The following is a 25678-nucleotide window of genomic DNA, read 5'->3' as shown; positions in this document are numbered from 1 at the left end:
GGGGGGTACAGGCTGCTACATACACCTGGAGGTACTTACTCACCAGTTGTTATGTCTGCCTTTTCCTATATTTACACATAAATAAAATCACTTCCTCAAAATTAAACACAAGTTTTAAAATATTCTAGCCTAAGGAAAACACTGAGTCATTTGACTCTTGAAAGCAAAGAAAAATACTGAAAACATCTTTATTTAGACTGTTTTTTCAATGTCATCTATTAAAACACATGTGAAACAGAGAAACTCCAAGAATCTGACTACAAATTAATCACAAATCGTAACAATCAATAAATTATACACCGAATGAAATAAAAACATCTCACTGAATGAACCACTTGAGTCTGTCAAGATGAAGTAGAATATTTGTCAAGAAAGAATTTTACAACTCTTAGTGACAAGGAAAGCATTTTTTTTCCTAAAAGCAACATCAAAAACAAACAAAAACAACAGCTAATATTATATAGAGCTTTCCAGATTCCAGACACTGCTTTAAATGCTTTATATGAATTCAAGTAATCCTTGCAACAACTTCAGAGATCTTAGTATCTTCATTTTGTATCTAAGAAGTTGCGACCCAGAGGGGCGCCTGGGTGGCTCAGTCGGTTAAGCGTCCGACTTCAGCTCAGGTCACGATCTCGCGGTCTGTGAGTCCGAGCCCTGAGTTGGGCTCTGGGCTGATGGCTCAGAGCCTGGAGCCTGCTTCCAATTCTGTGTCTCCCTCTCTCTCTGCCCCTCCCCCGTTCATGCTCTGTCTCTCTCTGTCTCAAAAATAAATAAACTTAAAAAAAAAAAAAGCTGCTAAAGAAGTTGCGACCCAGAGAAGTAACTTGCCCAAGGTCACGTAGTTACCAGACACAGCAAAGGATGAAAACCTAGACAGTCTGACTCCAGAGTCAGTGGATTTCACCATATTGCTATACTTCCTGTAGACCACAGGTCTATCCCTATGCACAGAACAGATAGTTTTAGAATAATCAATAGTGATTTGCTCTCCCTGAATTTAAGAACCTGGTGTATAAGCATACTGAGAAAGAGGTCTTAATAACTTTACCTCCTTTTCATAAAATTCCTCCATGTAGACTTTAAAGAAATGAGGAATTGGACTCTGAGCTTATTATAAATAAGGATTTCTTGATGATCAACATACTGGCATTCTAAAAAATACTGGGGAAAATTGGTGCTAGAGCAGATCACTGGAAAAAGTAAATGAGGAAAGAAAAGATAGGACTGAAATTTATAACCAGTCTTTTGGGTTGTAAGAAAGGCATTAAGCATAAATATTCTAAGAAGTCATGACACAACATAATGCAAATATATGTAAATTGGAATATCCTTTTACCATGTGAACCAATCTGTAGAGTGTGTATAGAGTTTCTGTGAGGTGTTCAGGGTTGAGCCCAGAGTTTTTATTAAATTACCTGAAAGAAGGGGTCAATGGAACATTAATTCCATTTTCAGATGACCTTAAATTAGAAGGGGTTGCCAATGATGTGGCGGGGGTGGGGGCGGGGGAGGGAACCAAAGGTAAAATCAACTCAAGTATTCTTTTCCTTGAAAGGAAAATTCCTTCCAGGTTTGTTCCCGGACAGGACAATTTCTCCCAGGACATTTCCCTGGCAGGACAATCTGACCTGCTTTGTCTGACTAGCTGATGAACAGCTTTGTCTGGCTTCAACAAAGCAACACTCATTTTTCTTTCAGATGGGTGGATCAGGTGGGAGAGACAGACAGTATGGCTGAGTGGTTAAGAGTGTGGGCTCTGCAGGGGCACCTGGGTGGGTCAGTCGGTTAAGCATCTGACTTCAGCCCAGGTCATGATCCCAGACTTTGTAGGTTCAAACCCCGCATCGGGCTCTGAGCTGACAGGGTGGAGCCTGGAGCCTGCTTCAGATTGTCTCCCTCTCACTCTCTCTCTGCCCCTCCCATGCTTGCACTCTGTCTCTCTGTCTCCCAAAAATAAATAAACACTAAAAAAAAAAAAAAAAAAAAAAAAAAAAAGAGCGTGGGCTCTGCAGCCAGACTGCCTGAGTTTGATCTTAGCTATGTGAACTTGGGCACATTATTTGTCTCTGTGCTTCAGTTTTCTCATCTGTAAAATGGAAGAATTATAGCACTGCCCTTATAGGATTGTTGAGAGGAATAAATGAGCTCAGAGATGTACAGTGCTCAAGAGTGGTGGCCCTTGCAAATGTAAAAACAAAAAGTTGTTAGCCATCATTAATATTATTCATACAGAAGAAAATAAATGAGACCTAAGTATGATTTTTAAAAAGAAATGGAGACTTGGTTTACTGAAGGCAAACTGAAGGTTAATGACAAGATAGTCTGGGTAATTTGGGTTGGACATAAAAATATTCTGAAAAGAACTGGGAAGGGGAACCCTAGGTGGCTCAGTGGGTTAAGCGTCTGACTTCGGCTCAGGTCATGATCTCATGGTTTGTGAGTTTAAGCCCCACGTGGGGCTCTGTGCTGACAGCTCAGAGCATGGAGTCTGCTTCAGATTCTGTGTCTCCCTCCCTCTCTGCCCCTCCCGTGCTCACACTCTCTCTCTCAAAACTAAATAAACATCAAAAAAAATTTTTTTAAAGAACTGAGAAGAAACGGTACTCTATCCACAACTCATTTCTTGTAGAGCTAAAGTTCCAAACACATACCTACTTGGATTCTCATCCCATACTCTATATTCCTTTTACTCAGGGTAGGTGGCTGACTTCCACCTTGCCAACTCTTCTTTTCCTACCTCCAATCTCAGACTAATAAGGACTATTTTTTATTAACAGTCTTATCAAATATTTACTGAACAGTTACCATCTGCCCTATTGTCTTTGGGGCAGGAAACAGAACAGTAACTGAGTTTGAGTCTCTGTTCTTTATCGTGAATATGTTCTAACAGGTAAAATAGGCTATATACATGGACAAAAATCAATAAATACAAAAAAAAAAAAATACATGCAGACAAGGTCATACCAGATAGGGAATAGGTGCTCTGAAGAACATAAATCTGAGTGATGAGATATAGGACCAGAGGGAGAGGAAGAAGTTACCTAAGACTGGGTAGTCAGAGCAGGGAGACAGAAAGGCAAGTGTACAAAGCTCAACCCACATTATCGCAAAAGCTCAAACATCTTTATCACTACTGCAAAGGAGACATCTTTATCACTACTTTAGAAAGAGACTGAGACCCATAGCAGTTATAGAATTTCCCCCCCAAAAAAGGTTAGCACAACTAAGATTCAAATAAGTCTATGTGATGCTGATGCCTATTCTTTTTTCCCAACTGCCTTGCTTGCCTTTTGCTTTCTGTCACAGTGAAAGTGTGCTCAATCTCTAGATTCTTCTGCTCCAAACAACCCGATCCAAAAAATCAACTCTATTTCCCATATTCAATCTCTCCCTTTCTTGAAGTTCCTTTTCCTCTTCTATTAAGATTCTCAATTCTCCCTCTTCACAAAAAAATAACCCATCTACAATGCTCGACAGCAGTTAGCACTGCTTAGCCCTGTGTTCTTCAATGATACTATTCTGTTTCTTTGTTGATATCAGCTCCCTTTTCTCTGCCTAGCTCACACGTGTCAGCATGCCTCAAAGTTTTGTCTTCAACCCTCACCTCTTCTCACGTGTCCTTTATTCATCCACTGCTTCATTCCACGTGTCCTTTATTCATCCAATATTCATCCACTGCTGTTTCTTCAATCAATACCTATAGGCTGATGAACTCCAAATGTTTGTATCTGTAACACTAATTCATCTCTCTTATGCTCCAGAGCCATCTGTTCAACTCTAGTAACAGACCCATCTATTGGGAAGATACCTATATGTGTCAAAGTATACTTGTCTTCTCCCCAAAGTCTGTTCTTTTTTCAATATTCTACATAGTTGAAGACTGAACCATCCCTTACTCCCTCCTCTTCTACAAATACTAGTCAATCTATTACCCAGTCCCGTAGACATCTGTCAAGTCTATCTCTTTCCATCCACTGCCAGCTGCTCAGTATTCATCCTGCTTGGTTGAACTGTTGCAATAACCTGTTAAAACTTTTGCAAATGTTTGCATTTGGGTGATTTGGGCCCATTTCAGTAGTTCTCCAGAAGGGCCAATTAAAAGGGTCAGATGGTGGTTTTCAATAAGCACGAGTCTGTCCTTTTATGTTAATTATGTGTTTATCTCTCTTAAGCATCAAAGAAACTTTGGGTGGGCCAAGAATAGGCAATTCAAGGACTTAAAAACTCTTCTGGCCTTTAGTAAAAGCATACCGAACATCAGGTAGAACTGATTCCCTTTCTTCAAGAATGAGAAAGAGGATTCCCTCAAGAAGCTAAAAAACATTTCTGTGTTTTAGGATCCTGGAAAAAATAAAGACTGCTATCAATCTGGGAAGCATACATTCAGTCTGATATTTGCAGCATAACAAAGGAAAAATGAGTGAATGTCAGGAAGGAAATTTGGAGCTTCAGAATCAAAGGGGAAGGGGAAAGAGGAAGCTGAGATGCTTCACTAAAAATCAAAGGGACCTCTGAAGCATCAATACTGTCGGGTGGTCCTGTCGTTATGTTAATTTAACCTGTGATGTTGGGACTGTCTTCTAGAACAACAAACCAGGATACTCCAGGGAAGGTATGCATGTTTACATAAGGGATGGCTGAACTGACTTGTATTTACTTCACTCTGTCTCTGTGACCTGGTATGATCAATACACAATTGGGAAATGAAGACAGTTTGTTGAGGCTGGGTGATGCAGTGTAAACCACAAGGGGTTTGGGCTGTTTCCTAATTCCGGATACTGTGTGTCTGTTCACCGCACAGCATCTAACAGAGACTCTTCCTCCAAATCATTCTAATGCATCCAGATTCTCTTCATAAAGCACAGACTGATAAAGTCACTAATTTTCTTTAAAATCCTCTGACTCTTCATTAGTGGGGTGAAATTCAGATGCCTTAGAATGGCACAAACCTTCTTTTTCTAAAGGTAACCCCAGTTTCCCCATCCAGCCTCATTTTCTGCCATCTCCCCTAAATACCATTCAGTTTTACCTACAGACAAGCCTCCAGTGGCCCTGAAGACACCATGAACTACAACTTTTAGTACTTTTTTACAGTCTGTTCCCCACTTCCCTTTTTCTAGCAGGGACATGCCAATTCATTCTCTAAAGTCCAACTCAAATGGCATCTCCTCTATGAAGACTCCATCTGCCACTGGCATTATTTGCCAAACCACATCCCCTTCTTTTCAATTAATGTCTACACAATAATTTGTGACTGAATCTTTTTAAGAAACTATCACATTTTATTATTATTTTTTGATTTCGCCTGCCTGCTGGAACTAGCTCCTTGTGAAAAGGAGCTAAATTTTATAAATTTCTGCCTCCCTAGAAGCAAACAGGAGTTGACCTATAGAAAAGTATGGATGCTGGGTCAATCAATATCTAGAGGATTGATGTTAATTCTAATGTTAGAAACGGATTAAAGATAATGACCCGAAACAGAAACCTGTTTCATGATTTGCTTAGGTTGCCTAAACACATGTACTCCCCACATAAATTTGCGTTGTTCAGTGAACTCACGTTCAGTGTTTTAAGAAACATTAGTTGAGAAATCAAAAGCAGTGCAGACACTTAATCACATTAATTAACCAGTACCCACACATACCTGCTAACCCTTGATTAAATCTACTAATGCTTTGTTAGGACCGGAGTACTTCCATGGAGTATTTATTTTCTTTTAAAAATATTAAGCAGGGAAGCCTGCCATGTGCATATAACACAACGATGTTATCAGTTTACTGTACATCATAAGTAGCTGACTTCAATATAAAAAAAAAATGAGTTCCCTCTTAATTAATGATACTTGGAAGTATGATTATTTCTCACACTGGGAAGTACCTTTTAAGTGAATTGTTTTCTTTTCACTTGATAAATCCTGAGATTAAAGCATAGACTCAATTCTCTGAAGAACACGGAAAATTTTAATAGGCACAATAGACCCAGATCACGTCACAGATCTTAGTATATTGTTAGGATATCTGCCACAGATAGCAAAGGGCTAGTGACCAGGAACTTCTGGCACATTGAAAATAACACACACTCCCAACCACAAAATCTGCTTCACTGCCCTATTACAGAGAATCTTAAACTAGATTGCTAATTGATTTGATTCAATCTAGCAAGGTACTGAATTCTCACTTCAATGACTTGAATGGTATTTTAATAAGACACAGAAACAGGTAAAGGAAAGACATCAGAGTTTTATCTGGCAAGAGATATGCAAAAAGCCTGGACTTTGTAACAACAGCAGTAAAGCTTAGGGAGGAAACAGCACTGGGCTCCAAAGACAGAGATCTAGGCTCAAGTTCTATCTCTGCTACCTATTAGCTGTAAGACTATGGGAAAGTCACCTAACCTCTCTAAATCTCAATCTCCTCATTTATAAACTAAGACTAAAAGTGAGCATATTTCAGGGTTGAGGAGTGTTATACAATTCAGGTAAAATATTTAGCATAAGACCAGGCACAGAGCAAAGGCTAAAAGTTAGTTGGTTGTAGCATAAGCTGTCATGCTTAACAACATGAAACTGTTCTTTTGAAACTGCACTTGAAACTAGATGATTTTAAATATCTTCAAAGATTTCATTACTAACATTGATTCCACACATTCTGTTTGTTTGTTCTGTAGACCACCCTATCTACATAAATGGAACTGTCATCATCCAGCAGTGTTTAAGCCAGAAAATTATAAATCACCCCTTTCCCTCAGGCCCCTTCTGATCCACTGGCAAATCCGATTGATTCTACAACAAATACTCCCTTGTTATTGCAATCATCACTATCCAATAAACCATCATCTCTTACGAACACATCTACAATTGAGTTCCGATTGGTTTGCCTTCATTCTAAACCTCTCCAACCCATTCTCTGCAACACAGAAAGAGGCCTTCAAAATTGGCTTTCCCTTAATTGACTTAAAACTGAATTCAAGCTCCTCCCGTGATTTGAAAGGTGCTTGCCACCTTCTTCACGCTTCATCAGATTCCTTGCATGCTAGACTCAAACCATAGCAGCTTTGTTTAATAACTAAAATGCAGGGCATTGTCAATGGCTTGCTCTTCCTTTTATTTTAGGTCTCAATTTAACCATCACTTCTTGGTCGAAGGCGTTCTTTACCATCGTGGCTATGTAAAATCCCTATCATCCACTTGCTCTCATATTCCCTTTCCAAGCAAAGTGTTGCTTCCCTGCATGGCTTGTATCATAACCTAGGAAGCATTTATTTGATTTTCCTACTAGTCTGTAATCTTGGGATGGGTAGGAAGTAAGTCTTTTGTGTTCACCTCCATATACCTGGTATATAACATTAAAATATTTGTTAAAACACTGTATTAATTAAGTTTTACTGCATATTTACTCTGTGTCAGACACTGTTTTGTTTTCTTGGCTTTTTTGTTTCAATTAATATTTTCTAGATTTCATTATACATTTTCAACCTTAATTTCCCCTAGTAAAGTGCATCCTCAAAGGGAAAAATATCTCTATGATAAAAGAAGTTTTCTGGCTTGAATAATAGGGGGCTGAGAAAGTGAAGGACATATAGACAAGATGCGATTTGTTTGTTATAATCTCTCAAGGTATCTGAAAGAGAACTACACTGAAATGAAAATGTAACTTTAAACAAAATCTCATAATGTTTAACTTAAAGTTATACTTTAATAAAAGTTGATATTTAAGAGTGATGTTCTATAATACATAATACTGATTTCACTATTATATTACCTATTGTATATTTTCTCATGTGTGATTGGCAAAAATACATTAGCCATTTCTTTTGACTACTTATCTCTATCCATAACTGAAGTCTCCAAAAAAGATCATTTTATACTACAAAATTTAAAGAAAAATAAATGAAAGAAGGGAAAGCATAAAATCAGGGTTATTTCATTATATTTAGTTTATTTTTAACTTCATTTTGAAATAATCTCACTCTTCCAAAAAAGGGGCAAAAATAATATAAAGTATTCCTATGCACGCTTCACCAAGCTTCTCCAAATTTAATATTTTTCATAAGAGCTCAATGAAACCATGAACTGGTTCTTTGAAAAAAAATAATTAAATTGATAAACCTCTAGCCAGACTTACCAGAATGAAAAGAGAAAGGACCCAAATAAATAAAATCATAAATGAGAGAGGAGAAATAACCAACACCACAGAAATACAAATAATTATTAGAGAATATTATAAAAAACTATATGCCAACAAACTGGAAAACCTAGAAGAAACAGACAAATTTCTAGATACATATAAACTACCAAAACTGAAACAGGAAGAAATAGAAAACTTGAGCAGACTGATAACCAGTAAAGAAATTGAATCAGAAATCAAAAAACTCCCAACAAACAAAAGTCCAGGACCAGATGTATTCATAGGCAAATTCTACCAAACATTTAAAGAAGAGTTACTACCTATTCTCCTCAAATTATTCCAATAAATAGAAAAGGAAGGAAAACTTCCAAATTCATTCTATGAGGCCAGCATTACACTGGTACCAAAACCAGATAAAGATTCCACTGAAAAAGAGAACTACAGGCCAATAACCCTGATGAACATGGATGCAAAAATTCTCAATAAAATACTAGCAAACCAAATCCAAAAATATGTTTAAATAAACCATTCACCATGCTCATGTAGGATTGATTCCTGGGTTGCAAGGGTGGTTCAATATTCACAAGTCAATTAATGTGATACATCACATCAATAAGAGAAAGATAAGAACCATATGATCATTTTAATAGATGCAACAAAAGCATTTGACAAAGTACAGCATCCATTCATGATAAAAATCCTCAACAAAGTAGGTTTAGAGGAAACATACCTCAATATGATAAAGGTCATATATGAAAAAAGCCACAGCTAACGTCATCCTCAAGAGGGAAAAACTGAGAGCTTTTTCTCTATGGTCAAGAACAAGATGGGGACATCCATTCTTACCACTGTTATTTAATATAGTACTGAAAATCCTAGCCACAGAATTCAGACAACAACAAAAAACCAAAAGGCATCCAAGTGAGCAAGGAAGACACTATTTGCAGATGACATCATACCATATACAGAAAATCGTAAAGAATCCACCAAAAACCTGCTGGAACTGACGCACAAATTCAGTAAAGTTGTAAAATATAAAATCAACATACAGAAATCTGCATTTCTATACACCAATAATAAAGCAGCAGAGAGACTAAGGAATCAATCCCATTTACAATTGCATCAAAACCAACAAAACACCTAGGAATAAACCTGACCAAAGAGATGAAAGACTGTACTTTGAAAACTATAAAATACTGATGAAAGAAATTGAAGATGACACAAATAAATGGAATGACATTCCATGCCCATGGATTTGAAGAACAAATATTATTAAAATGTCTATATTACCCAAAGCAATCTACACATTTAATGCAATCACTATCAAAATACCAACAGCATTTTTCAGAGCTATAAAAAGCAATCCTAAAATTTGTATGGAACCACAAAAGACCCAAATAGCCAAAGCCATCTTGAAAAAGAAAAGCAAAGCTGCAGGCATCACAATTCCGGACTTCAAGTTATATTGCAAAGCTGTAGTGATCAAAGCATTATGGCACTGGCACAAAAATAGACACATAGATCAATCAAACAGAAGAGAAAACTCAGATGAATCCACAACTATATGGTCAATTAATCTTCTACAAAGCAGGAAAGAATATCCAATGGGAAAAAGAATGTCTCTTCAACAAATGGTGCTGGGAAAACTGGACAGGTACATGCAAAAAAATGAAGCTGAACAACTTCCTTACACCACACACAAAAATAAATTCACAATTGGTTAAAGACCTAAATGTGAGACATGAAACCATTAAAATTCTAGAGAAGAACACAAGCAGGAACCTCTTTGACTTTGGCCATAGCAACTTTTTTCTAGATAGGTCTCCTGAAGCAAGGGAAACAAAAGCAAAAATAAACTATTGAGACTTCATCAAAATAAAAAGCTTCTGCACAGCAAAGAAAATAATCAACAAAACTAAAACCCACAGAATGGGAGAAGATATTTGCACATGACATATCCGATAAAGGGTTAGTATCCAAAATCTATAAAAAACTTACAAAACTCAAAAATGAATAATCCAATTTAAAAATGGGCAGAAGACATGAATAGATATTTTTCCAAACATATACAGATGGCCAACAGACACATAAAAAGATGCTCAACATCACTCATCAGTGAAATGCAAATCAAAACTACAATGAGATACCACCTCACACCTGTCAGAATGGCTAAACTCAAGAACACAAGAAACAACAGGTATTGTAGAGGGTATAAGAAAGGGGAACGCTCTTACACTGTTGGTGGGAATGCAAACTGATGCAGTGACTCTGGAAAACAGTATGGAGGTTCCTCAAAAAGTTAAAAATAGAACTACCCAAGATCTAGCAATTGCACTAGTGGTATTTACCCAAATACAAAAATGCTAATTCAGAGGGATATATGCACCCTGATATTTATAGCAGCCGATCAACAAAAGCCAAACTATGGAGATAGCCCAAGTGGCCATCAACTGATGAATGGATAAAGAATGAATATATATATATATATATATATATATATATATATATATATATACATATATATACATATATATGTATATATATATATATGTATATATACATATATATGTATATACATATATATGTATATATATATGTATATATACATATATATATGTATACATATGTGTATATATATATATATTAACTGAATATTACTCAGCTATAAAAAAGAATGAAACCTTGCCATTTGCAAGGACATGGATGGAGCTACAAAGTATTATGCTAAATAAATCAATCAGAGAAAGATGGATACCATATGATTTCACTCATACGTGGAATTTAAGAAACAAAGAAACGGGGAAAGGGAAGAAAGAGAGGCCATCAAACTCTTAATAGAGAATGAACTGATGGTTATGAGAGGGGAGGTGGCTGGTGGAATGGGTGAATTAGGTGATGGGGATTAAGGACTGCACTTGTGATGAGCACCCTTCATCCCAGGTGATGTATGGAAGTGTTGAATCACTGTATTGTACACCTGAGACTAATATTACACTGTATGTGAACTCACTAGAATTTAAATAGTTTCTTTAAAAGAAACAGTGTAAATGTACTAAAGCACATTAAGTAGAAATTAGCAAGTCAAAAGATTTTGTTTTAAATAAACTCTATCTTCAGATCAAGAAAAATTTGTTACCTGCCTAGAATACTCAGAGTTCAGTAAAGCAAACTTCATGGTTACTCACATGATAACAGATCTCTGGCAATAGGATTTGAATATAAAATACAAAGAACACTGCTGGAAAAACTTCCAGGATAGTCCAATTACGTAAATTTTTTACTCTAAGAAACTTCATTTCTATTTCTTTACTTTCAAAGATTTATTCCTAATCTCTCCTCCCAATTCTCTTTTATTGTCCTACTAGTGATTTTTAACTAGGAGTTTTCATCAAAATTACCCATTTGGCTTAGAAAACACTAACTCTTAGGCCTGTATCCCAAACACTCCTGATTCAGAAGCTCTTTCTTGACTCAGAACTTTTGCAATTAATGATCCATTTGACTGGATCACTCTCTCCAGCTTTATTCCTCACAGAATTTCTATATCTCTGCCCACATAGTATCTCAGAGATGCTTTTTCTAATTTCCTATCCCAAATATTCCCCACTTTGCCTCTTCTCTCCTTGACAGTATCTCTTCAATATTATTTATTTTTCTTCTCAGCAGTTATTACTACCTAAACTTACATGTTTATTTCATTTGATTATTACCTGTCTCCTCTTCCAAGCTCCAAGAAGGCAGAGAATTTTCTAGTGTGTTTATTGGGATTACTTCCTAAGCCTAAAAAGGCATTGTACATAGTAGACAATGGGATCAATATTTGTATAATGGGACACACCCCATAGCTGAGAACCACTTTCCTCGCAAGTCAGCCATGCTACAAAATAGTAAAACTAAAATTTCTTAACATAACCAGGTATGATATGAGATCCTAGCAAGGACTTAACACATATCACATATATCTTGTTCAAAACATAAAAAGCTTGCCAAGAATCTAGGAATAACCGGTTATTAGTCATGCTGTTTTAGAATATAATCATATCTGTTTATTTCTGCTTTATAGATGAGACCTGAATAAATTTCAAGATCTACAAAAAAGAAAGAGTTAAAAATAAAAGAAGATGGAAGGCAACTGACTACTACTCCCTCCTTCACTGATTCAGAGGAACCCGGGGGATAGGTAGATGGTACCCTCTCCCTCTTAGGGAATTATAGCAAAATCATCTCAGGGCCTGTTCAGACTTATTCATTTGATCCTTAAACCCTCAGGGAAAAGTGCTAATTTAGTGAACTGCCTCTCCAGTATCCAAAATCCCAGATTCATATGGCAAATAGCTTTTAACTTTACCGCACTCATATACGACAAAATCATTACTATCACCAGGCAATATGGCCCTGGAAGAGATGAAATATATTTGTGTCAAAAAGGTGATTAACATGGCTAATTTAAAATAGCAGGTAAATGAGGGCAGGGGTAGGTGAAGGGGATTAAGAGGTACAAACTTCTAGTTGTAAAAGAAGTAAGTCACATGATGGAAAGGACAGCATAGAGCAAAAATAAAGTAACAAATAATTTTTTTAAATGTTTACCATTATTCCTGACATATAAGACACTGTGTTTCAAATGTTTTCTTGATTATATTTAGACTATGAGTAGCCTGAGGTAAAATAAATATGAAATATAATTTGAATTTTCTAAATAAGTTTCTCCTCACAATAACCCTGTCTTCTCCTTCCTCTTTAGAGCTCCTTTGTGAGCACTGGACTGTGACTGCTATTCCCACCTTATCGGTAAGGAAACCAAGACAGTGAGAAGTTGCTACTGGTACAAGGCCTGTCACCTGTCACCTTGTAGGTGCTAGGCTCTCTTGCCTTTCCTCTATAGACTACTACCTCCTATGCATTTACTGATTTTTATTTATTTTTTATTTTTTTTAATATTTATTTTTGAGCAAGAGCAGGCATGGGGGAGGGTGTGGGGGTGGAGTCAAAGGATCTGAAGCAGGCTCTGTGCTGACAGCAGGGACCCCAATTCAAGGCCCGATCCCACAAACCATAAGATCATGACCTGAGTCGACGTTGGACGCTTAACTGACTGAGCCAATCAGGCACCCCCACATTTACTGATTTTTATGTATTTATTTTAAAATATTAATTTATTTTGGGGAAAGCACAAGCAGAGGAGGGGCAGAGAGAGGGGGATAGAGGATCTAAAGTGGGCTTTGCACTGACAGGCTGACAGCAATGAGCCCAATGTACGGCTTGAACTCATGACCTGCGAGATATTGACCTGAGTCAAAGTTGGATGTTCAACCAACTGAGACACCCAGGTGCCCCTGCTGAGTTTTAAATAAAGCATATAACTCAGGAGCAGTCAAATGGAAGAGATACATAGGTCAATGGATGTGGGGAGACGTGCAGAGCATATGGAGGCAGGGTATGGAACTTCCGTGCTCTTTTCCAAGGATACCGCTTTCCCAGCACCTTGATGTAATCACCAACCAGGAAGCTCCACTCTGTCTTCTTTGAATGACTACCAGTACCAGTATCATTATTTGAGACTGTGTGACACACTCAAATAATTTTAAAAATTTACCTCAATTTTATTAACATTTTAAAGTCCATTCCCTCTAGATAAAGGGCAATAATAATTCCCATCTTGAAATAAACTTGAAAAAAAAGACACCCAAGAAATGTTAACTGACTTTTTTCATGTGCTTTTATCATATCATCAAGCAGGTTAAAAGCCTTCATTTGTTGTCTATATCCTCTTGCCTCAAGTCCAAATTTCTGCCTCCCAAGATTGTTCATAACCTTTGTTATTTATACTCATTTGTTCATTTACCCATTCTTTTAGTAAACAGATGCTTACCATTTAACAATTTAAGAACTTCTTTTTTTTAAACGTTTTTTATTTTGAGAGAGAGAGTGCACATGCACAAGTAGGGGAGGAGCAGAGAGAGAGGAGAGAGAGAATCCCAAGTAGGCTCCACGCCAAGTATGGAGCCTGACGGGGGGCTCGATCTCACAAGCCATGAGATCATGAACTGAGCCGAAATCACGAGCTGGATGCTGAACTGACTGAGCCACCCAAGGACCTTTTTAAGATAAGAAACTATGAAATAAGAAACACAAGCTTCTCCTTAAAAAATGAGGTCAGTTTAAATTAAAATAACAATCATGAAGAAAATTACTTGGACACATAAAAGTACTCCAATAGTTCAGAAACTGTATAGTAAATATCATCTGGGATCTGGTATGGAAACTAAATTGACTAACAAGTAAACTAAAGGAAGAATGTATTCACTGACTACTCAAATAAGGCAAAGGTGTCATACGATGTTAAAAGAAACCATGTTCTTTTCTCTACCACCGGGACACATTTCTCCCCAAATCAATGCAAAGAGGTAGATTCTTTTGCTCAGTTTTCTCCTACAGTTTCTGTTATGAACCTATATGACATGAAGAAAGCCTGTGTGTCTGTGTAGGCCTCAAGTTTGGTGAGCCATGATTTTAGGCAACCATGGGAAGTTATAAAGCATGGTTAACATAGGCGGTAATAGCTATTCAAACATTGTTAGGGGGGAAAAACCAACTTTCTTTGCCTTAAATTTCCTTAAGGCAGTTTTGTTATGATACCATTATCCAACTCTTATCTAATTGACCAATTTGAGACAGGGTAATGAGCGTGCTTATTTCACTGTTTGGGATTTAATAGTCTACAATAGGGTGATGGGGGGGGGGTGGGAAGGAGAAGAAAGCATTTAGTCTTCAGTCTGTCATGCTGAAAGTAGTCTGCCAACTCTTATAAAGGAAACCTGAAATTATTCACTTGGAGAAGGATGGGAATTATAAGTTTGTCTAGTTTAGAACAGGAGTTATCAACTCTAGCACTACTGACATTTTAGATTAGATAATTCATAAGTCTTTGTTTTTTAGGGCTGTCCTTGTGTTTTATGTTTAGCAACATCCCTGGCCTCTTCTGCTAGTGGCATTAACAACCACCCCTCCCATTTGTGACAACTAACATCCTCTAAACATTGCCAAATGTCCCTGGGGACAGAGGCTGAGACAAACTGCCCTCTGCTGAGAATCAATGATTTAGAATAAGGAAAATCTTTGTGGCTATACACTTAAGTCATGTGCAATTCAGCTCACATCAATAATAAAACCATTTTCCATCTGTCTCATGACCATGTCTAGCTTTCACCTGGTTATGAACTTGGGAAGAGAAAAGGAGGAGTGTTATTATTGTCTCTGCCAAACCCCTTCCTACATCAATGACTTCAGATGCAATGAACTTCTTCAATTTTAAAAATTATTGTCTCTACTATAGTTCCATTCTCTGATGCACTATTGACTTTAGAACAAATTCTGGGGTTTGAGACAAAGACTCAGTCTATTATCTAACCTTTCTAATGGTCTTAAAAATAAAGCAGCCCTTTTGACTGTTATTAAACCTAAAATGTAGTACTTTGTTTTATTCTTTGACACCCTTCAAATTAGAATTGCTGTCTGACAAATAAGCTTTATCGATTTCTACTTTCTTGTCAAAAGATTCTACCTAGAAATCTTTTATGTTTTCGTGGGCCCTTCAGAAAAACAAAATCAAACAAAGCAAAAACAAAACAAAACACACCCCACAACCATAGAAACACAAATCTCTAAAGACCCAGTTTAACTCCCAACTTCTGATGAATTACAGAATTAATGAACATCGTATGGAGCTTTTCAAGTTTATAAACACAGAAAAGAAATCCCAGGCAGAGATGTGAGTTGCCTAAGGCCACAGAGCCAACCGGTAGCAGAACTAGATTGAAAGCCCCTGCCTCCTAAGTCCTAATTTAATACTCTCAACCCTCCACCACTTGGATGACTGTTGTCATAGCTGCCTTCTCCAAAGTCTTAACAGCATTTATAGCATTATAGCACCTATAACTCTTATAGTAGCATGTTTTTACTGCTTAACTTAAAAAAAAAAAGTTCCTATGTATTTTTCTCTTTGCTTCTTGACTAAATTATAAGGTCTGTGAGGACAAGGACCATATCAAATCTCTGCCGCATGACTCCATGTATAGTTCTGAGTACCAGGAAGGAGCCTAATAAATCTATAACGACTCGCTGCCATCCCTGCTGGTAGGACAAAGCAGCCCAGGGCACGTGAATAGCATCTTCTTAGGGTTTTTAAATTTTAGGTAATTTTGGAAGTAAATTTCATGTGGAAAACTAAAACATGACTGTTTCCTTCTGCATGTGTACACAGCACTAGACGAAGCACAGCGACTTATTTTTACCCATTTAATCCTCTCAGCATGCCTTGTGAGGTAAGTTCCATTATTTTTCTCATTACGTACATGGAGAGACTGAAGCAGGCAGAGAGGCTAAACAGCATGCCCAGAGTTTCATCACTTAGCAAGTGTACAAAAAGTTAACAGGTGAAGACATTCATGTAATTTACAAACAATGATCTTCCCTACACATCTATTGTCAAAGCTAATAATTTGTTTTCTGTGTGATGTTCAGTCTTCATAACAGCAAGTAGGGCCAATGAGCAAATAAAAATAATTTTTATACTGCCTTTCCATCTTACCAGGCACATGGTATATGTATATTTTATAAACTAGCATCTCAATGAACAAAAACATATTTAACATATAGGCTTAAATGTTAGTGGAAATAAAATAATGATTAATAATATTAATAATTATTCTTCTCCATTGTAATAATTTGAAATCGAATCTGAACCATGGAAAGAAGAAGGTAAACAATATAGATAACTAAAGACATTAAATTAAAATCAAAAATTGAAAAAGAGAGAATAGGCTTAGGTAATAAATTTGCTAGATCAGTAAAATAAGTATTTCATAATTCTAGGAGGTAAAGTATATAAAATGGAGTATACTACTATCTCAATTATCTCTTAGAAGTAGGTAGTTTATATACTATTTCTCCTCAATTGCTCTCTGCCAATTCACAAGGAAAAAGAGAATCCCAGTTTTAGGATGTGGACTAAATTTCCTCTGCATTATGATTAAGGCTCATAAAGGAGAAATAAAGGAAAAATTTAAAGAGCTCTTTAGTACTGTGGTGCAGCCAAGGGTTGACCATGCTTGTACATATATTACCTTCAGTTTGTATAATGTTGAAAAATATCACTCTTATTCAAAAGCTCTAGCAACAAGTATCCACCTAGGATACAAACTGATGCTATTTCATCCTTCGTGGCCCAGATCAAGGAGGGTGGACAAAGTCATGAGAGTTTTGATTATCCTCAAAACAAAATGAGAATCACAATTCATGGTATAGTTCCATCTTATTATAACTGTTTAAATTTATGATTTCCCCTTGATGACAATGGAAAACTAGCCAATTACCCAAAAGAAAATTTTGTTTCATGCTTCCTTCGTGTTTGCATTCTTGTATGTTAAATCCGGAGATCGAGATCTGAATCTAATGCAGTTATGTCCACATTTGGGATGTGGGGCAGGTCGTGGGAGTCCTCACATAGGCTGCCAAAAGACACGAACAGAACAGAAGTGAATTAAAAGATCAAAAAACCTCAGAGAGGAGTCGCTACTCACAATGTTCATCAGGGTGAGGAGGTAGTTTTGGACGTGCTCTTTGCCATGGAAGCGGACCACGGAGTCGTCCACCCCCAGCAGCACCTCAATGTTGTAATCGTTCTCTCCCGCGTGTCTGCGGCGCCTCGCTGCTTCCTTCAGCTGCTGCTCAATGCTGCTGGAAATAGTATCTACATCGTCAAGGCCTTCCAGATCCGACTCTATTAAGAAACAAAAGGAACTCAGGCATTTCAGCTTCCCCGACGGGACTTCTAACAGCTTTTTACAAAAAAGGAATCGTCTAGGGGGTCACTATACTCCAGTCACTAAGATGCTGCTTCACAGATCGTCCACATGCATACGAGCGGACAGACTGTGCTGATTCAACATGGAATAGCAACACTGAGGGTAAAGTAATATTATTGAACAGGAAGCGCCATGGCCACACTGAATGTTCCAGACGAGAAGAGGGTGTAGTTTAGTCTTCCTCTAGCTGCATCATCAGTGCAGAGCAAAGAAAGTGGGGATACAGACAGAGCAGTTGTCAAGTACTTATTAAATACATGGAGATGATAAACGAAAAAATCATGTGTTGATAAGTTTAGAGTGATTAATTTAAGTCCCTATAATCCTAGGCTCAAGGGATGGAATTTATATCACGTAAATTTAAATTTTTTTTTTTAACATTTATTTATTTTTTGAGAGGCAGAGAGAGACAGAGCATGAGCAGGGCAGGTGCAGAGAGAGGGAGACACAGAATCGGAAGCAGGCTCCAGGCTCTGAGCTGTCAGCACAGAGCCCGATGCGGAGCTCGAACTCAGGAACCATGAGATCATGACCTGGGCCGAAGTCAGTTGCCTAACCAATTGAGCCACCCAGGTGCTCCTGTATCATGTAAATTTAAATTACTCCTTTTACCAGTAGCCTTAACTTAAAAACCAAATTAAAGCATGGCAACACAAGAGCATCTGGTGCTACAACTATTAGTCACAACATATTACTTTATTTCTTATGCGAATGGTTTTCTAGTGAATGATGCTAGGGAGACACTACAGGTCTCCACATTTGTACTGGGCATCATCTAGATAGCAGGTCACTTCAACAGCTATATATGTGACTCTGTGAGACACCAAACTAAGAAGTCAATCAGAAAATACCTACATCCAAAGAAAAATAAAATAAACATTTTTTTTATTTAATACAGTTGAAGCTATTTATTTTTTTTATTTTCCAAATAAATCTCTCTCTCTCTCTCATACACACACATGAAAGAGAGACACACACAAATATCCATATACATCTATCTATCTATCTATCTATCTAGAAAGAGAATGAGAGAGGCATTCTCAATTTCTAGTTATCTTGTTTATCTACTTTCAGATTACCATACTTTTGGTGAAGAAAAATGTTTTTGTGAAATGAAAAATAAAATTTATCACTTGGAAGCCAAAACAAAAGATATTTTCCAAAACTGCTGGTACGAAACTGAAAGCAAAATTCGTTTCCATTTCAAATATATATAAGCTGGAAAGGATTTTATTTTACAAATTGCCCTGATGCCTATAACAACCCCATACCTAAAAACAAGTTTGAAAGAACCAGTTCTGACTCATGGGAGTCTTACTTCATGCTTCACTAGGGCCTGTAAGCCATTTGAATCGGTGTCTGACATTAACAAATAGGCATTTTCCTCTCCACCTTTGTGGTTTTAGTAAGGTTGAAGGGGGGGGAAAAAAAAGGTGTCTCTTGGCCGGGAAGATTGATGACCAAGCCCTAGCCACACGGGATTAGAAGTAGTAGAAGTACAAATTTTACTCACACCCTTTCCACTATTAAAAAACACACAGAAACACCAGAACTCTCCCTTGCAGGGATGGGCAAGGGACTACTGAGGTTTGAAAGCCATACCGTAATTCACTTTGACCCAAGCCCAAATGCTAGACCATTAGCTGGGAATTTTCTTCTCATCGGGGAATCACAATACATAAATAGCTCTCGCCGCCATCCACATCAAACAGAAAGTTTTCCTCAAAAGTTGTTTTTAAGCACTGTAACCCACATTGAGGGCAAGAGACTACACCTGCAAACAGCTTTACCTAATTCAACCTCAAGCCTTTCACACACTTGAGAAAGCGAAAGGTTGTGATAGCTAGTGTACAAACAGGAAACTCATACACGAGCTCCCAGTTCTAAAAATGGCTCTTTTTGGCAGAACGGCCAGTGACAGTGTCCAATGCAAATATAGTAGCAATGTCATCATATCATTAAGTCTGATGCATGAATGGAGAAGGCTGAATACTTATTTCAGAAAGACAGTTCATTCTGCTCTCATACACCTTTGGTTTGGCCTTTGAATCCCTCCTTAAATAGGTGGTTTTCTGGTAAGAGAAGAGAAACTCTTTTTCCATTGCATGAGGAACCTGGAAAGGAAGAAGGAAGCCTTTTTCTTTTAACCATTGCCTTGATTCGGTCAAGAATACTCCTGTCCCTATTCCCCCCCTGTGCTGTACAGTGCTCTTTCTATGATTCCTAAAGTGAGTACCGTCAAACGTTTCAAAGAAAGACAGGGGAATAATTTCTGGAATTTTTTATCCATATACACCAGCATTAATTACAGACAATTCTGAGGCTGTGAAATATCTTCACTCACAAAGAAATTTTCCCAGCATGTCCACTCTGTAAGGTAACTGTCATGGGCGTTGTAATCAGACATACCTGGCTCCAAATCCTGGCAGTGTCATATCCTAGCAATGTAAATTTAGTTAAGATGCCTAGCCTCTCTAAATCTCACTTTCCTCATCTGTAAAATGGGATAATACCTAATCTGCAGAGTTGCTATGAAGGGACGATTATAATAAAGGCACCGTGTACAGTGCTTAGACGTAAGTGCTCAACAAATAGCATTCACTGTTACTACTATTGTGATGATGATTATGATTTCCCATTAAGAGAAGTCTCCTACACCTTTTATAGCTTTCTACATTTTATTTATATATGACAAATCAAATAGATATAGTGTTTTTTTAAATAGAGGTCAGAAAAAAAATTAGAATTAGTGAAGGGAAATCTGAACTGCTAATAACTTTAGAAAGAATAAGGGTAACAATATTTCCCCAAAAGCATAACGTTGGTACAAGGAGAAAAGAATCTAGAATGTTTACTTTCAGGTAAATTAGGATGACCTCCAATGGGACAAACTTGTTTAGTAGATTAAAAAACCTAAAGCAAAACTGGACACAGTCTGCTTATAGATGGTGCTGATTTTCACTCAATGCATATTTATTGAGTACTCACACATAGCAGACCCTGAGAAGCTAAAGAACCAGTTGGCACGTCTGTAGGTGTCAACTCTGGGAACCACAAAGTCGTACTCGATTATATTCAGAATGGAGCTGAGTTTGTATCATGTAGTCACAAACCATTATATAGGCTGGAATCACACAATCTCTAGTTTAAGCAGATCTAGGCCGGGTACAGAACATACCTGTGGGTAATAGCTTACACCTTTAGAAAGCTTCCGAGTTTAAAAGCTGACACATGCTTTGGCAAAATTTAAGATGCCTCTGTGTCTAATTCTACCATTATTTCTGTGCCCCATGAAATACAGGAACAGGAAAAATTAAAGGTGAGTATCATGCTAATCATGTCCGCACTCACAACACCCATCAGATCTGTTTGCTGCAAAAAGGGGCGAGAAGAATCACAGAGAAGGCAATAGGCAAGTTCAGGAAGGGAAAGCATAGTTACATTTTGCATTGGGAGTAGCAAATTGGATCTGTGGTGGCACTCTGTTGGCATCCTCTTAAGTAAGTGCATCCAAGGTGGCTTGAATGGCTGTAGCTGAGTTGGACAGCAGATAATGATGGATGTGATAACAGAATCAGTGGAAAGGCTGGACATTTTTAAGATAAATAAATAAATAAGGCCCTGCAGTAGGTACAGTGTGCTTCATTCCAGAAAAGGGATGCTCATAGTACCTCTCAAATTTCCCAGAAATAACAAAGTCAGTCCTTCTTAGTACTTAGAGTGAGTGAGTTTCACTTTTTCAAACATTTTTGCAACTTACCTTTCAAGTTATTGATATGAATTAATTAACATTTTGGGAACATTTTGATTTTACCCCTTTCTGTACTCCCTACCTTCCCAATTATTGTATGTGAACTTTCAACAAAGTAATTTTACTACAAAGCCTATGTTACTGAAGGTATATAATATTTGGGGATGCATAGGTGACCAACTAAGGCAAAATAAATATAGTTATTTTTAGTGTTGAAGATAGGATTATTAGTGTTAAATCAGTACTTTGAATTTACCAAACAGATAAAGTAGAATATAGGTTGTTTTGCTGATTATGAAAACTTCAGCTTAAGACATTTTCAGGATGGAATATGGCATATCTACATACCTAATCATATTTGCAGGATATCTAAGTGTAGATTGGTGAAGTTACTCCCACCCCAAAAGAAATTCTATAGTCTAAAAAACGTCAGGAGACAAAGGCAAAATTAGAAAAGTACAAGTTCTGATCAAGTTCTGAATCTGATACAACTACATTAGGGGTTAAAAAGTAATCTCAAGCATACGGTGTCAGACTATGATAGAATCATCTCTTCTCTATCCAATCTCTCCTCCCTAAGGAGAAGAATGTTAATTTTATTTGAGGTGGTAATGAACCCAGCTAAAAGTCACTCCTAGTCTCTCTTGGCACAAAGGACCACACGTGACTAAGAATAATTCAATGAGATACAAGCAGAAGTATTGCTTATACTTCAGTGGCTTAAAATGGCTGGTATGAAAGGCTTCCCCCAAGGCTCCTCACAGGAATGTGATTCATCTTGGTAGATTAGACCCTTTGGTTCTTTACTCAGTATTCCTTCCTGCTTCCTGCAATGTAGACACGATGTCAGGCGTTCTATGAAGTAGCCCTACACTCAAGGCATGTGCTTAGTATGAAAGGGTAGCTATAAAAAAGAGATCTGACCCCACAACGACTATGGAGCTGGCATCCCAGCCCTGGACTGCCTAGCATCAGCCTTTATTACACACGGGGGAGAGCCCTTCCATCATGCTTAGGCCAAGTTTGAGTTTTCTTTTGTATGTCACTGAATCTAGTCCTAAGAGATAGGACACTGATGATAATTTTATTATGTAAATTCCTCATGCTTCCCTGCTCCATTTGGGAATGCCAGTCAATTTTTATGTGAATAAGTGGATCAGAAACTAAGGTTCACTTTACCAAAATGTCCCAGCTTTCTTTACAGCGCATCTACTTCAGAAAATGAGGAAGAAAATATTTCACAGTAACCATAAACATAGAATGAGTCTGTATGTATAAATTTAACATTCTTCATGAACAGAATATGGTTGTAAAAATGAAGTGACTGGGATGCTACCAGCTGGATTTTCCAATAGTAGGTGGAGATCCTAAGATCAGAGCTAAAAATAGGCATAAAATTCAACAACTGTCATATGTTAACATCAGAAGCAGAGAGGAATTATATTGTGTTGACCTGTTTACAACATCCAGTAGTGATTTTCCCATTGACATCTTTTTTAAAAAGTTATATTTTTATAATTCCTAAAAAGACACATTAACAGCATCTCTGTATATGGGGGCATCATTCCACCAAGATATAAAATATTTCTGTGAAAAGCAGCTGAATCCTTCACCAACTAGGAAATTCCATAATGATAGTTCAAAGAACTAGATTCATGCCAATTTATGATGTCAATTCTGAAGTTTCATTAAGTAACTGTTGCTTTTTTAAAAAAGGGAGAGAGAGACATTACCATTGAATGAATATTAGTTTCCGTGATTTCTTTTCCCCATAAGTTCTAATTCTAAAGTACATGTTTGCTTTTGTTTTCACTGACTACTTTAAGGGAGAGCATACAGCCTTTTTTTAAAATGGAAAACATCTTACCTTTTAAGTGAAAACAAAAAGATTTTCATGATTTTAGTTTATGGCCATTAGCAAAAAAACAAAACAGAAAAGTCACCTCCAATACATAAAAACTTGTGACTTTTAGCATGAATCTCCTGTATGTCAGTTAAAATGTTTCAAGCTGCAAATAAAACTTTAAAGTGTTTTAAGCAATCAGGAAGCATATTTGTTGGCCTTACAAGAGTCCCAGAGGTCAGGGGATTCCTGAGTTAGTTTATTGACAGATCATCAAGTAGGCACTTTCCATCTTCTCATATTCAGTCATTCTTGGTGTATAAACTTTGTCTCCAGATTGGCTTCTTCCATTATTTCAAATTGGCAGCACCAATTCCAGCATCAGAGCCAGGTACAACAAATTGTATCTTCGTGCACATCTTTCTGAGGAGTAGGCAAAAATCTTTCCTAGAAGCCCAGTACATTTAACGATATGCTTCAGTGGCCAGAATTGAGTCACATGCCCATGTAAAAATCATTCACAGATAAGAGGAACAGAACCCCACGTAAGTCTTAGTCCAATCAGAAGTCAACCCCTGTACCCAAGGCTGGCCTTCACTGAAGATCAAGGGAGAAGGCCTTGAAATAAAACAAGAGAGGGAAACAGATGTCATACAGGCAACCCACATTGCCGAATTCTCCCTTTCAGATCCTCCTCTTCCTACATTCCCTAGTAACAATCTTCCGGTGGGCTCTTTTATTCTATCTTTGTTTGTATTAATGCAGGTTGTGTTTCATTTCCCTTATTATTATTACAACCTTTTTGCCTGGAGATCACTTCTGCATTCTCATGAAAGGTACAGCCCTTCACTCCCATGGTAGGGGACGCTCATCATTGTGGATTGCCTAGCCCATTCCAACTGTTTCTTGAATAAATCACTGAAATGTCTGCGTGTGGGCAGAGTTGTCAGACAAAATACAGTATATTCTGTTAAATTCAAATTCCATATAAACAACACTGTTTAAAATATAGGTATGTCCCAAATATCACATGGGATGTAACTAATACTAAAAACTTATTCAATGTTTATCTGAAATTCAAATTTAAATGAGAATCCTGTATTTTTATCTGCTAAATCTGGCAATTCTAGGAGTGGGAGAATCTATCTTTCTCCAAGAGGTCCACATAGTTATACAGATTTATACCCACCCACTCCACCCCTATGTACTCAGTGCTAGCAGTGGGCATTGATGCAGGCATGGACAAGTACTATATTCTGTTTCTTTGACTCTAGTGATTGGTTAATGGATGGGTAAATGGTCTAAATCATACCAATTAAACTACGACCTAGGATTATTTTATTTGTAGTTACTAGGAAAGAGAAATTCCTTCTAGTAAGCTTGAAACTGGAAGAATAAAATATGGAAGCTGCTTGGGACTAGCACAGGGATAGTTGTTGACCTAAATTTAATGCAAGAAGAGGAAAGGGAAGATTACTAATGGAGAGAAGAGTTTAACGTTCCATTGATGACTTTCAGCCACTGAATTCAACCATTCTTGAAACCTTGGTCTTTTCAATTTCATGAGTCAATAAACTATTGCCACCTCATTTTCTCTCTTACTAATTAAAAAAAAATTGTTTTTGCTTACAATTGTTTGATGTTAGTTCCTAACAACTGAAACTAAATGAACCTTGATAAATAAACCCATCTATATGCTTCCTACTAGAGTCATCACTTGTCCTCATTTTCCTTCCCACTCTTCTTTAATAAACTATTCTTAGGCTACATCATCATTTGAAAAGGTTGACATGTTCTGTTTAATCTCCAAAATTAATTATTTTATTCTCTTTATCTCACTTGAAATTAAGGGCTTTGCTACCAGTGATCTGTTTCCTAGTTTGTTTCTTCTGTTGTTTACTCAGCTAAAACTTAACTTTGAAAGACAGGACAGTTTTTTAATTTCCAAATATTATCCCTCTGTACATTGAATAGCATTTTAATTACCATCTCTCTTTTCTTTTTGACTAAATCATAATCCCTCTTACTTCTGGTTGTGTAGCTGACCTCTACTAAATCCAAGAGTAGAGGAAGGAGTCCCCACACTCAG

At 37.2% G+C, this 25678-nt stretch overlaps 1 protein-coding gene across 7 annotated transcripts in view; it reads right to left on the bottom strand.

Moving 5' to 3' along the window:
• Window positions 1-25678, bottom strand: part of ADAMTS3 (ADAM metallopeptidase with thrombospondin type 1 motif 3) — a 258656-nt gene that overhangs the window by 47669 nt on the left and 185309 nt on the right. For all 7 annotated transcript variants that reach the window (XM_042984395.1, XM_042984396.1, XM_042984398.1 and 4 more), the window contains one exon: window positions 17711-17910. In XM_042984395.1, the coding sequence (XP_042840329.1) occupies window positions 17711-17910 (200 nt within the window). The remainder of the gene's footprint in view (window positions 1-17710; window positions 17911-25678) is intronic.

Source organism: Panthera tigris, chromosome B1 (assembly GCF_018350195.1).
Source record: "Panthera tigris isolate Pti1 chromosome B1, P.tigris_Pti1_mat1.1, whole genome shotgun sequence".
Lineage (NCBI taxonomy): Eukaryota > Metazoa > Chordata > Mammalia > Carnivora > Felidae > Panthera > Panthera tigris.
The sequence above is the reverse complement of the archived record's forward strand: the minus strand, read 5'-3'. Positions and strand labels throughout refer to the sequence as shown.